The sequence below is a fragment of the Nipponia nippon genome, unplaced genomic scaffold (genome assembly GCF_047370975.1).
Source record: "Nipponia nippon isolate SJK-2023a ecotype South Korea unplaced genomic scaffold, ASM4737097v1 scaffold_27, whole genome shotgun sequence".
NCBI lineage: Eukaryota > Metazoa > Chordata > Aves > Pelecaniformes > Threskiornithidae > Nipponia > Nipponia nippon.
Genome location: NW_028262344.1, coordinates 3242334 through 3256938, shown reverse-complemented (window position 1 = coordinate 3256938; position 14605 = coordinate 3242334). Strand labels below are relative to the sequence as shown.

Genomic DNA, 14605 nt, shown 5'->3' with positions numbered 1-14605 from the left:
GCTCAAACTGGGACCTTTGATAAAAAGAAGTCTGTTTATATACTTGCATAGTCATTGGGGTCTAAAAAATGTAATGTTCTGGTCACAAAGACATCAGAGGACCTTACAGAAATACTGCCAGTTCTGTCAAAACTTCCAGGCTTACTGTTTGTTGTAAGCGGACGGTGAGTAGGAGCAGAGGCTCTTGCTCTACTTACCCCATGTCCGTGGCACTGCTTCTCCACGTCGCAGTCGTAGTTCAGCACAGAGGCACTCACACACTGGAAGTGCCTGCAGATCTAGGGGAATTGAGAGAGGTGCGCACAAATGAAGCAAGATGGCATCTCACCGACCTACCCCTTCTTCCCCCCCGGCGGCCCGTGCCACGGCACGCAGCTCCGCAGCCACTCCGTGCTCCCCGACCACAAAGCAAGTCTGGTACTCGTACGCGATAAACCCCAACTCTACAGAAACGCGTCTGTTCTATGCAAGGTTTCTCAGTATGGGGTCTGAACTGTCACTGGAAGTCTTTTGTCTCTAGTCTGAATGTAAAGGAATAGCAATTAAATTGTGCCCAGTAAGGATATGTGGAATGCACATTCCTCTGCTGGGGCTGAGCTTCTAGGCTTTTGAGTTTAGTTGGATTTTAATTGAGAGTTGTCTTAAAGGCATTTGTGTGTGCCCAGCTCTTCCTGCTCATTGACAGAGCAAAGATTCTGGCTCTCAACAAACTTAATTTCTTTTGCTTCACCTATAAATGCAAGGCTCGTTACATTTTTTACGCCCGCGCACTGCAGTGCTAGGCAGCGCGGGGAACCAATGGACTCGCTCAGTTCTGCATTAACGACAGGCATCAAAAGAATTAATGGCCATAAATATTCATGAAACAATGGAGCTGAAAATTTTATTCACGTGAAAGCCCCGAATTATTACTTTAAGAAATCACTTTTTAATTGTTAATTACCTTGCCAGCACCACATTTGGTACCTTCATTCACCATTCCTGGGTCCGGGACATCAGAGCCTAGCTGGAAATCTACACCCCAGCACGTGGTGTCTCCAATGCGAGTTTGGATAATAGCAGGCTTAATTCCAAAAACAGACATAGTTTTCACATTTTCACATTGCAGCTTCCCACACACGGCATTCCTACAACATCAACATATGAATACTGTAGTGACACTTGAATTTATTCTGAGAAAAAGACTATCGCGCATTTGATGTGACCTTTTCTTTCTACTGGAAGACACTACTTGAAAATAAAATCGAGGCAACTCGCCAAACAAAATTGAGCTGGGCCTCATAGTATGGATTTACCCCTTCTTTCTGTAAGCTGTCGGGATCTTTACATTAAAGAAAACATGACGATTTGCTGCTTGTTTTTCTGTAGGTGAACGCCTTAGGATAAGAACAATCAACGACGGGAGACGTGGAACCCTCTCCTCGCCGTACCCCATGTGCGAACGCGTGGCGCATGGATCCCCCGCGGCCACAGAACAGCACGCGCACGGGAAACTGCCCCACGGGCCCGAAAGCTTCAAACCCGGCTACGGCAGAATTGCCTGAACACGCAAACATTCAAACTCACTTCAACTATTACGTGCGAGAGTTAAAGCCAGAAAACCTAAAACTGAAGTCGACAAAACTCACAACTGCGTAAGCGTGGGGGCTTTAAGTGCTAATAACAGCTTCAGAAATTAGGATAAAACGCGTCTTTTCTAAGCTCTCTCACTGCGGTTTCAGAATGATGCATACATGTCAATAAGGTGAAATTATGGGATAGCACACCTCTCCCCGGTGCGCCTGCTAAAACACCCCAGACTAACACCACAGCGCCCGAATAAGGATTCGCAGCGATACATTTAGGAACTCCTTGATGCACTGTGCTCAACTCACCAGCTGGAACATTTCTTGTAGTCATGGCCATGGTAGCCACAGTTGCCAAATCTGTCACCCTTGGAATTCACTTCAGCAAAACAAATGTTGGGGGCTGCTTTGGCTTCTGCAAACAACAGCCCAACCCCCAGACAGAGGAACCAGGTTAAACAGGGACAGAAACACCTCGTATCATCACGGCTCCTTTACCCAGAGCAATTATCCTGCTACACCTAGTATTTTCCGAGCAGCGCAGAGAGCTTAAGAACTCGATCAAAACAATAGAGAGGCGAAAATGTCAGCGCTACAAGGTTCCAAGTTTAAAGAGAGAGAGAGAGAAAAATAGTCACTGAACATTGAGTCAATTATACCATTTGATATTTCTTCATGGCTTCTTTACAGCCCTATACCCCAGGAGCCCCACCGTAACAGGAATGATCAGTGCAAGAAAATTACTACTTGAATCATCAGCACAGCATTAAACGTAACAAAGGAAGAATGTGTGAAGGCTAAGCGATAAATACCGCAATTTCAAATCCTTTGCCAAAGCCAGCTGGTCTTTGTTACAGGAACACAAGTAAATATATTTTAAATAAACTTAGTGTATTCTTTTAGCTACATCTCCTAGAAAAACCGTAACACACTGCTCTTCCTTACTTGGGCCAAAGATATCCTGACACTGTGCATCGTAGTACTGGCAAACGCCATTGTAACAGTAGGCTTCCTCGTTGTGGCACGGGTGACCGTTCTGAACGGTGAAGTCCGGCTGGCAGAACTGGGACGTGCCATTGCAGTACTCTGGAAGGTCACACTCGTTGTTACTTGCTCGACACTCGGTTCCTCGAGGAAGGAGCTAAAGAGAGAGAGAGGAGGGGGAAACTGCATCAGAAAATAGAAACCTTACAGCAGAGATGACCACTGCACCCGACCCACAATATGCACCCAAAAAAAGGGCACTGATCTGAAGCCCTCGGTGGGTGCTGCGTACACATGGCAATTCCATCTCACAGATGCGCTGGCTAGGCCAACGCTCTGCTTTTCTCAGCCACCGAAGAACAATTCCAAATGCTACATTTGAGTCTCTTACCCGGCAGTTTTTACAGCAGTCACCATAAGCACATTCAGCACCAGATCGGAGCCTGCAAGTACCTGGCTCGCAGCAAGGATCACTTTCACATTCCTGAGAACAGAAGTGCTGTCAGCATCAAGGAATCGCACCCTCCGCCGCGCACAGTCCCCTCTCTCGCGAGGGGCGCGCAAGGCTACCCTGGCAGCACTTGTAAAACACACGAGCTACTAACCTTTGGTGAACCACAGTCACACTCCTCCCCGGCATCTACCAGCTTGTTCCCACAGTACGGGACGCTATAGGTTTCATCAGGCCTGGGAACGTTGAGCAGGCAGCTTCCACCTTTGTTGAGAGTTAGCTTCTCAAAGTCTTCTGCGCTGCAGCTGCTGAAGTTCCTCGATCCCCTGCAAGAGAGAACATGAGCTTATCTTTAAGTCAACCCACAAGCATTCCCTCAGTTTGCAGAACAAGGCTAACGTTTGCTTTCCCCGTGAGCTGCAAGCATGACACGACTCTTTGCAAGAGTACTTTGGAGATGAAAGCAGCCTGCAAAAACTAAGCGCATGGGTGGGGAGTGTTGACCTTCGGAAAACGCCTTCCCTTTTGTCAGTTACTTACGATGCTCCAGAGCTCATAATGCAACTGCTTGCTCCGCAGTGACAGACACGTTCATCGTCATGGTTCATCCCCAGGTTATGTCCCAGTTCATGAGCCATAATTGATGCAAACATCTGTATACTGATTCTCCCAAACTGCGCAAGAGCAAAACAGAAGAAAATTAGCAGACAGCTTCTATTGAGAAAGTCAGTGTTTACTTGTGTGCCAAAAAGACACTTCTGTCCTTCTGTCTCTACATTAACAGGATTCTCAGACCAGCTGCGCCTGCTTTCCAACCAAGTGCATGCCATTAGCTTAAGTAGTAAGAGCACTTAAACAAACATATCTGGGACACTACCTAACAACCTCTACTTTCCAGGGCAGCTGCAACATTAGCACAAACACTAGAGTTCTCCACACCAGCCCAAATCTCCTTACATATGCAAACTCCAATTCCAGTACTCCTGTCACTACTCCAAGAAAACAAGATTGCTGGGATTGACAGTTATCTGAGATCAGCAATTCAGTTCATTAATGCTCTGCAATTTCACATAAAGAGGGCAGTCAACCGGCACTGCTCTAGGAGTTCACGACCGTGGAGGTCGAGCAGACACCACAGGACAGATCTGAGAACACCCACAGCTCCCACATACTTCTAAGGCAGGGGCGCTTAAAATGGCAGCAAGAAATCCTGTCCCTTTTTCATGAGTGCTGTGCACTGAGGAAGAGGGAAGGCTGAGCAGAGGATGCGGAAAACTACAGAGAAGTTGTGATCCAGATATCATGGAAGCACCAGAAACGGTTGGGGACCACATAAAAGCCCCCACTAAGCCACTTCAGCTTGTTATTAAAGATGGTGCGCTTCCAGGAAGACTTCTGAAGTGCAAAACTCTTATCTTGATCACATCAGGGTATCACTAAAGACATCTCACCACATTAATGCCTCCTGCGTGGCTCTTGGAGCACACTGTTCCGACGTAGGCCATTCCAGCTGTGCCACCAAACCCCTTCTTCCTGCAGTCACGGGGAGAAAAAGGCAAGGCAGTCACCCCGACTGTACAGACACACGATGCTGCCAACAGTACAGCCCATCCGCACAGCCACTCAACACCTCACTTCTGCTTGTGGGGCACAAAAATACTGCTTTTCCAGCTTTGCAACACCAACAAAGGAGCACTGCTAGGGGCGCTACTATTGACTGTGGGTATGAATGTACCGGTTCAGCTTTACCTTTCTGTTCGTGGTGCTTTTATTCTTTTAAATTAAGACAAGAGTTTGCAGAGGAAGCTATCCTCTTCCACATCTTCCCTCTAAATATAAAGAGCTAAGTGGTCCACCCTTATAATCATTTGTTTTAATTGGCTGTTAGCGGCCTTTCTACTATTGCCAAACTCCATAGATTTCTTTCCTTGTCAACTTCCTTTTCATTACCGCCTTATTTTGTTTCTACACAGTTCTTAAAGCTTAAGTGCAACAGCACAATGCACCACATTTTACTTCACATAAAAGAATTTTTAAAATTAATATTTCTTCAGCCATTTCACCCTCATGGCCTGAACGGTGTTGTTCTGCCTCGGAGGAGCAGGGGCTCCCAGCTCCTGCGGGAAAGGGAGCTTCTGCTTCGCACAAGGGCAGGCTGGGCTGCGGCCCCGTGCGAAGCAGCGCTCTCCCCGCTGCCCTTTCTCGTACTTTGGGCAGTGACTTCCTAAGGACCGCGCTATCTGCGGGAGCGGGAAGTGCACAGGGGCACACGTCCTGGAAGCGGGGCAGAGACGACAGCGCAGGAAGCTCTGTGCTAGTTTAAGGCAGTAGAGACGGACGGATTAACGTCACGTGCCAAAGCTCAAACCATGTAGCTAGCTTCTGCATACCAGCTGCAGAAACAACTTTCACTCCATTAAAATGCAACGCTCTGCACCAGGTTTATGCTCATTTTCAAGTGGAAAAAGCCCTAGATTACAAGCCTAACCGGTGTACAACCTGACACAGGATTATCTGAATGGAAGCTTTATACAATACAACATAAAACGTTGCAGGACAGGAAAAAAAAATGGTTATTTAGCAATATACCTGTCAGAGAGGACACTGAATTCAAGGACCACAGAAACCTTCTTAAAAATGTTTAAGTTGACTTGGAATGGTTTCACAAGTACATAAAACACAGCAGATTGCACTGGGTTCTCTGCTGAAATACAATGGCTACTTTTGATACCCGAGCATGGCTGTGCAGACAGGAAAAGAATAAGCTTCTTAAGAGTCAGGGGGAGGGAACTGCAACTCACAGAACAAACTGGGCACTGTCGTGTCTCCGGCGCAAAACGAGATTCTTCTCTCGCCACTGTACAAAATTTGCCAGCACATCACCAGCACCTCCGTCCGTGCTAATTATGTTTTCATACTTCCAAATCTCCAGACCAACCAGCACAATGCGGATGTTCAACATGATGTACATCTGGGGAGGAAAAAAAGGGAGAAATATTTCTGAAGACCTTCAGAGAAGAACAAGTGGCCTGGCGTTATGTATCTTATTGCAAGAACCTACTTCTTCTGTTTGGTTGGGGATTTTTTTTTTTTTTTTTTTTTTTTTTAAAATTTAGTACACAATTCAAATCACCAGAATACGTTTTCCCTGTGATTCAGACTTTCATTAGCTACAGGAACAATGAGAAAATCCAAAACAGAAACAAAACAGGAGTCTCAATCCTGACAAAAAGCAACGCCTGAAATAGTCAAGTTGAAAGACAGGCTTTTTGTCTAACCTTGACAAATACTTCAGAGTTGCAATAATTGCAACAATCTGGCCTGTCTCTCACTGTACGTAGCGCAAGCTGGAAGAGTTCCCTAAATACTCAGGTATGATGACTGCAGATGAATTTAGAGGTGGAAAAGCTTTCATAGTGATGCATTCACCAAAGCCCACTGTCAATAAATGCTGCCATCGCTTTGCAGCCCCTGCTCCTCTGGCACTCCTTCAGCACAACACGCAGGCACGACTTGAGTTCTTTCAGTCATCAGCGTGATGGCCGAGGGGACAGGTTTAGCTCCTGGCTGGATAAAAACCTTTATTTCATTCTCACCACCAAAGCGGTTACAGAACAGACTCCAAGGTGGAAGTTTACACAAGTGAACAGAGCCGCAGGGCTGCTGCATGCAGCATCATTCCCACTTACGCTCAGCGTAGCTTTAACTTACGCTGTCGAGGAAGTTTGCCAGTTGCACCATGTGTTCTCTTACTTCTGTTTCACTCTTTCCAAAATCTTCAAACTGCAAGACAAAGAAACTTAGTCATAAAGAGATAAAGACAAGAGTCAGAAAAGGGAACAAAACGTTTTAAGACTAGCAACATGAAAAACATTGTGGCCTGGCTCCCCATCTCCTGTCAAGAAGATGCTAATCAAGACAGCAGCATCTTCATTGCTATTGCTCAACAGCTCGATATGCAAGAGAAAACAGCAAAGGCAGTTTTTGCCACGTGTTTTCCTTACAATATTAGATTCCTTGCTGATAGAAACTCTCCATGTCTGGCAGTTTACTCTTTTCCTGAAAAGTATAGCACAGAAGATGTTTATTCAGTTTTAGATTAGCATATTTGCATAACCTTGGCTAAAGTGTCAGTGTCTTTCAAGGATCCATTTGGGAGTAAGACTGAGGGCTTTTCGAGCCATCTCCTGGGTAGAAGGCAGGGACAGCGACACACAATCCCTACCTTTTCTTTATCCACGACTATGAACAGCTCTACATATCTTGTTTGATGTAGGACCGCTCTCTTTCTCTGCGGAAAGAAGAGTTTTAGACAACTTCAATTTCATTAATTCAAGTGTAAACAAAAAAAATCATGACATTGTCACATTACGCTTGATACAACTAGTGGTTTGAGAGACACACCCAAAGCACGCTGTGCCAAGACGAAAACAAGCCAAACCCAAGAAGCGTAATCCAATGCAGTGACGATTTCTCTGTAAGTATTCTACCCTAAAACTGAGCTGCACAAAGATTTCCCATGTTTCAAAAGCAAGGGACCTTTTTACTTTTCACACAGGTTTCTTTGGAAAGACAGCATACGCTTCTATAAAGGAGCGGAAAGATATTAACGAGCAAACGCCAGCAACGTTGAAGTGAAACACAATGTTTTTCATACTCCTGCTTTTACTGTGATCTTGTTCCTGTACAGCCAGTCTTTAAACAACAAGGGGGACCTTCACACCAAACTGTTATTCTGACGGTTAGGAGAATGGAATCAACAGCACAATATTCTCCTAGCTCCTGATGCAATACTTTGTTAATGAGCCTCTCCAATGAGGGTAACGTTCCTGCCCTTAAAAGCCCCAAAAAGCTCTGCCCACGAATAACCTAAGTAGCCACTCGACTCTCACCGCTGCAGAAGCAGGAGGAGACTGCGACAGCTTTGTTGAAGCAACTGAGGTCTTCAGCAGCGTAGAAAGCCCTCTGAATCAGAAACCTCTTGGCATGTGTTAAACCCCAGGAAATCTGATAAGCTGCTTCCATATTCTTAGCTGAACATTCACAAAGCCCATTATAGGGGACTGCAGAGGAAACAGTGGAGTACTTACTCGCAGTAGCTGAGTCATACTGGGATGGTGATTTTCCTCTGCATGTTCCCTTTCATGGTCTTCGGTGGTTACTCCACACATCGTGGGCTCTTTCTTCACATTATCCAATCGATATAAAATGTGTTTAGAGCCAGAAGAGGAATGCATGGGCTCAATTCCATAGGTGATGTTCCCTATTGTCACCAAACCCCTAAAATATGGTAGTGTGTGAGAAATTCTTGCATCCCAGAGGATAGTTACCCAGATTTTTACAGTAAAAAAAAAAAAAAGAAGCAATTATTCTTTGATAACTAAAGGCAAGTCTATATCTCAGTCCTTGCAAAACAGCATGCTTCGTTTCGAACCTGAAAGCAGACTTTCACTGGATAGGGCCTTCGCAAATGCAGCGAATTAAACATTTTTGTAAGAGTCTGCAATGGCCTTAAGCAGAAATGCTTTCGTTCAATTACTATTGCCACTTTGGTGTCTGACATGACACTGCAAAAAAAAAAAAAAAAAAGAAATCAAAAGTCCCAAAAGATATAGAAATTAGCCCAAAGCAGAAAAAATTTCCAATCACATTTGATGTGCATAAGCTTTACAGCCAATTTTGTAAAATTTGCAGACTGGTGTTCCACTTTCCTTTTTTGCACTAGGTGCAGTTCTTTGTAGCGACCACCTGCCCAAATTAGAAAATAAGCCAAAATCTGTGTCCTAGAACGAACAGCTTACTGTACTCTGATAACAAATTGCAACTTAATGGTATTTCAAATATCTATTAACTACAGGAATAGAAGATACCCCAGAAAGACTGCACAAAGGAATACGCTACTGCAGCTCAGCCCCGGTCAACGAAGCCCTGTCTGGCTGAGCTGTAGTTAAAAACAGAGCAAGGATTTTGTTTCAGGTTCAGCCAGCGCGAGACTCACGTGACAGCAGGGAGACAAGAGACGAGCTGTGCTACCTGAGCCCCGAGCAAGTGCTGACAGCAACCACAGAATCCAGGGTCCCCTCCACGTATCCCTGATAATGGCAGTGATCCTACGCGGGAAAACAAGGGCGCATTACACACATACTCCACGCATATCTGCACGCACAGTGTGATCTCTGATCGTGTAATTGCTATGCCTGCCACTGACCGGCAGTAGTTACAACTTGAGAGCATAATACGCTTTAAGTTACAATTTACCACGTGCCGTTTACCTACAGTATATAGCCTCAAACATGCCTCGAGCTCTACCTCAATGCAACAGCGTTTCCTTCACTAACGTACATCTAAACATTTCCTCACCTGCCTTAGTACCACAAGGACCTATATATACGAAGCTAATCAAGACGCCAGGGGCGCAGCGCTCCAACTGGATCCCTGCCTCCCTATCCTATAAAGCAGATGCTCTTCACAACTCGATGGGGCCAGCAGTTCCTTACGCATTTCAGTTTAAAATCCCACTCGCCCACTCAACCGTTCTACCTGACGCCAGATTCAGAGCTGGCGCTGCCAACCCGTTAGAAATACCAGGCAAAGAGGGCTCAGAAACATGATCTAGCAACCGGATTTCTTAACTTGACCATAAGCCGACCTACTCTTAAGTTCTGTCCTCCACCCTGCCTCAAATATTTTGAGGCCAGCCCCTCCCTACTGATTTGGGCCAAATCACCATGCAGCCTTCTAGAAAACAGTCCTGCAGAACGCTTGACTTGGACGTAACCTCTCTCCAGCAAGAAGAGGGCCAACACCGGCTATCCTCGCCACCGGGCGCTGTGCTGCCAGCTTTTCGGTTGCACAGTACCACCCTCATCAGCTCTAATGAGACAGAATACTTCTATTTTGCCCTCTTACACACTTTGGAAACTAGACGAGGAGGTAGCATGGGGAAAACACACTCCATTTTCTCTGGCAAGTGCATTTTTGAATGTTATTATAGGGGTCAGAGAGATTATGCCGCCTGTTGTTTCAGCAACGAACGCAGAAAGCACTGAAGGCATGTGCTAATCCTTCAGGGCCACTGTGGCTTTCACCACCTCGTGCAGAAAAAGCATTTTTCCTCTTAGTCAATCCCTTTGAGCTAGGAAGCAAATACTCAGTTGACTCAGGTGCTCTATTTTCAAAACCAAGATCCTACGAATCATCTATGACTAACGCTTCCCTTTCAAAGGAACAACGTTGATACATAAGAAGAGTGAAACCGTTAGAAATACTCTCATGCTTTTTGTATCACAAGAGCTGGTTTACACTCTTACTCTACAGAAGCAATTAAATTTTCAAAGGCAACCTATCAGGCAGCCTGCTTGTACAGAAACAGAGGTCTGCAACAGCTTTTTCAGTGGAATAACTCCAATGCTATGCAGATAACATCCTTCTCAAAGGTCCTCCAGACTTGATCTTGTCCATCCCTTCTAGCAGTTTACAAATTTCTGGACTAAGGGACAGCCCGTCAACCCTCAAAAATTCTTAGGAGTCACTAAGAGACAGCCTCGCACAACTGAAAAGATGGGTCACCAAGCTCACCATTCATTTTGACTTGTGGACCGATCCGGAGGACTGTTGTGTGTAAGAGCAAAAGCTATACGTTCCGCCACCAGACCACCCCAGTTCTGCCCCGTCTGTTCTGGTCCCCACGAGAAGGCAGGCCTGCGTCCAGAAGTGATACCAATACTGCACTGTGCCGCATGACAAGGATAGCGCCACTCTCAGATAACGAGATACCTGACAGCTAAGAAGTGCATTTCCTTTTTAGAGAAGAGTAACTTTTAATTAGACAGCAATCACCTCCACGTAAGAAAATCCAGGGCTATTACAAGCTCCAGGCTAGAGCCTCATCCAAAAATCAAGGCTTCTCTCCAGGCAGAGTGCAACGCGTGCACGGGATTAGAAGGTGGCCCAGCGAAAAATACAACTATCGCTTTGTAACACGTGACTCCCTCATCCTGTAGATGCTCAGTGGTCAAGTCACCTTCAGTAAGGGTATAAAAAGAAAGAAATCCTACCTGGATATCTGGATATTCGGATTGCAACTTCCCCTCCTTATTATAGGTATAAACTGTGAAATCTTTGGGCAGCAGTTCTCTGTAAGGAAAGGGGAGAAGGAATACAAGAGGAATGTAATGGAATGACTATGACACTACAGCAGGGCACTAAGATGATCCTAATCAGAAGTGTCACAAATGCATACATTGCAAGGAAATAAGGAAACATTCAAAAGGACACCTCCCCCCCCAAATTAACAAAGAAACCGTGCATTTCCACAGCAAAATCCAAGATATCAGAAAGGTGGAACCGTCAATGAAATCAAATCAACCACCTCACCCCGGATAAGTAAAACAAGCATCAGAATCCATTACATTGTGCTGAAAGCTTGCTTTCATGCAGAATAAAAAAAATTTATAAAAAAAAAAAATAATCTCAGCACTCAGTCTGCTGCCTATGACTTCCCTTCCCCGGTTTTGGAAGGAAGCGCATTAGGAAAGTCTCCCACGATTAAGACTGCTGACCCATACTGGTAAATCCCTGGATGCAGTGTAGCTGAATTCCCATGTTTCTGAGGGTCAGGGGCTTGGCAAGCGGCAGCTAGAGATCCCCAGGGGCCTGTACATTTAAATAGTTCTGTCGCTTTTGTCTATTATGAGGGCAGTTTTAAGAAGCAATAGCCTGACAAATAGTAACTTGCTGTTGCTGCAAGTAGCCCTTTAAAAATGAAACTCAGGACAGACAACATCTATATTGTCTGTAAGTTATGGATATTAAGGCCTTGGATATAAAGTCAGCTGCCTCATTTATTAGTATTCTTGTGCTACTGAGACAGGAAAAAAACCCTGAAACAATAAACAAAACCCAGATGAAAGCCAAAATATTTACTTGAAATATAGTTCAGTTTGTTTATTTTTAGATATGAATGGAGAGAGTCATTTCAGCGATTCCCCAGATCCCCTTTGAGCAAACTACTGCTTCCTTCACCGAAAGGGGATCACCAGGGTTGCCGGAGTTCAACAAAATTTCTGGCTGATAGCCAGGACCGTGTGACTGAATCCACTTTCGCGGCAGATTTTGCAGAGCTAGCATGGAACTGCGCTTCTCAAAGAACCTCAAGAATCGGAACTCGCATGGTACCTGCCAGCTTGTTAGTTGGACACAATAGATGGCATTTAATCATCTAAAGAAATGCATCACTTACTTGTTCTTTTCTAGATGAATCGTGTATTCTTTTCCCTCTATCTCAATAGCATACGACACCTTGTCCTGAATATAAAAAAGTGGCATTTTACTCACGTTAACGAATAAAACATCCTTTGAAATCAACAGAAGTTTGGCAGAAAAGAGTCTCTGTGAGCTCCATGACTCCTACGACTATAGCATTCAAATCACTGCCGTCACCTTCCGTGACTCAGGACTAGTCTGTGTTGGTAGCCTCTTTAGACACAGCTGTAGGGGCTGGAGACGCAGCTCATGCCAACAGCATTTAAACCACCTCCTAGAGGGAGGCAGAACTCTTGTCGATAGGAGCTGCCTCTCCCATCACGCTTCTTGTGGGTACCCCAGCGCCGGTGAGGGGAGCGGGTGCTTCTTGTGCTCCTAGACGACATCGCTGAGCCCGCAAGACTTCGCAAGGAGAAGCTCGGGATTTGCTCTGGTTCCCTGACATCCAGCAGACAAAATGACCACCACGTCCACACATTGAAATTGCCAGATACTGAGCTAATAAACTTTCCTTCTTAAATCTTGCTAGTTGCACCAGACCAGGAATAACCACACGTGGGTGAACCTGAAACCTATTTTATAATTGTCCCTACCTCCGGAACCTGGCATCCCTTCCTGTGTAACTGGGGAAAAGTCACATGAAGGAAGCTGTTTCAAAATAGCTTTGTGGTTTTCTTATTCCTTGTTTCTAAGACTTCCACAGAAAAGCTCTTAGTTACAGCTGGAAAAGGACAATGCAGTTTTATTACTGAACATTCACAGTGAGCCAGTACCTCCACAGCCTTGCGTTAGCCAAGTGCTACACACAGCAACCAGGGTCCTTAAATATGAAGTGGATAAGCTGGATCGCCTGACCACTACGTTAAATATCACAGCAGGAGTACTAGTCAGTGACTGCAATAAACTGCAAGGCATTTTTGTTTATATTAAATTCTGCCAACGTTTATAAGATTTCTGATTAAACACAGTTGGTCTAATCCAAATACTTTGAAGCATGCAGTCTTTAGATACGTGGCTACAGAATAATATAGGCTGGAAAGTACCGCTGCGGGTCATCTAATCCGACCCCCTGCTCAAAGCAGGGCCAGCGAGAGTCTCAGCCCAGGCTGCTCAGGGCCTCCTCCAGTCAGATTTTGAGCATCTCCCAGGATAATGATTCCACCAACTCATTCCAGTGCTTAACAACTCTCATTATGCAACTTTTACACCCAGATCAAAAATCCATTGCGGCAACTTGTAACCTCTGGAGCAGGGAGGTGTTTGCCGTAACTCCGCTAAAGGCAATGCTAGATGTAGTACCTTTCGTAAGGATGGATACTTGTTTGCTGCGTGTTTTGTGAGAATTTCAGCTCAGTTTTGGGTGGACCTCATTAGGAAGTAAACTGGAGGCATTTTTAAGACTGCCCAGTACCTGTACCGAGGAGACATTGGAAGCCTCTCGCCGTTCTCTTCCTAACCTCTGCGGGATTACAACTTCATAGGAAGACAACAGAGAAACCTCCTGGAAACCTAGGAAGCAGAACAGAAACACTGGCTAAAGAAACAAAGCAATCAGCAGGGTAAGGCACGAGGAAGAAAACGCTATTTCAGGAAAAGCCCCTTCCGTAGGAAGGAGGCAGCCTGTGATTCCAGTTCAGGTCTCCAACTTATCACAGGCCCCTGAAACCGGGCTGCTCAGTGCGGGCCTGCAGCGCTGCACTGGGCAGATCCCTCTGCCGCCAGACTGGCAGCGTTTCTCATGGCATACTTACGAGCTCTGCTTTTAAGAAACAACATAGCACCACATTGCCAAGGCACCACGTGCGTTTGGAGAGCTGTAAGCCAAATAGAAAAAGCCAGAGGCCCTGATGCACGCAGGAGGGCACAGAGCAAATCTCACAGCAAAGCACGCTTGGATTGCCTTGTAAAAGGCCAGAGAAAACAACACACAAACGGCAGAGAAGACACCAAATTTTCCAGAAGGTTTTAAATTGAAAGCTTTGCATTCCAATTACTGTCCTACAAGTATCTTTCTCATACACCATCGCTTTTCATCAGCGGGAATCGGAGCATTTAACAAAGCAGGTCAGCACGGAGAGAACTTGTTCAAGGACACCCAGAAAGACAGCGTGGAAACCAGGCGCCCTGTGCTGCAGGACCGCACCAGCTCGACCACGCAGCCTCTCTAGATGAGCTCCCAGGGGCTCCAGCAGTTCCCGTGCTTCTAACGGCGCGGCGGCACAAAGCCAGCCCAGCAGGGCCCAGCGTTACGTCCTCGCCCTGCACATCACAGCCAAACTCCTGACGCGAGGGCAGTACTACTCATTATGTTCTTCGAGAGCTCCTGAGGACCTTAGGAAAA

General features: G+C 45.7%; 1 protein-coding gene across 1 annotated transcript in view; it reads right to left on the bottom strand.

Annotated features, from left to right (window-relative positions):
• ADAM9 (ADAM metallopeptidase domain 9) overlaps positions 1 to 14605 on the bottom strand; it is a 30619-nt gene that overhangs the window by 6960 nt on the left and 9054 nt on the right. Inside the window, exons 2-17 of the mRNA XM_087762732.1 lie at positions 13676 to 13773; positions 12242 to 12306; positions 11058 to 11136; positions 9034 to 9110; positions 8091 to 8280; positions 7226 to 7291; positions 6712 to 6783; positions 5802 to 5971; positions 4452 to 4533; positions 3541 to 3674; positions 3155 to 3326; positions 2941 to 3033; positions 2511 to 2706; positions 1875 to 1980; positions 944 to 1127; positions 198 to 278 (exon numbers count right to left, since the gene is read on the bottom strand). Of these exons, the coding sequence (XP_087618858.1) occupies positions 198 to 278; positions 944 to 1127; positions 1875 to 1980; positions 2511 to 2706; positions 2941 to 3033; positions 3155 to 3326; positions 3541 to 3674; positions 4452 to 4533; positions 5802 to 5971; positions 6712 to 6783; positions 7226 to 7291; positions 8091 to 8280; positions 9034 to 9110; positions 11058 to 11136; positions 12242 to 12306; positions 13676 to 13773 (1865 nt within the window). The remainder of the gene's footprint in view (positions 1 to 197; positions 279 to 943; positions 1128 to 1874; positions 1981 to 2510; positions 2707 to 2940; positions 3034 to 3154; positions 3327 to 3540; positions 3675 to 4451; positions 4534 to 5801; positions 5972 to 6711; positions 6784 to 7225; positions 7292 to 8090; positions 8281 to 9033; positions 9111 to 11057; positions 11137 to 12241; positions 12307 to 13675; positions 13774 to 14605) is intronic.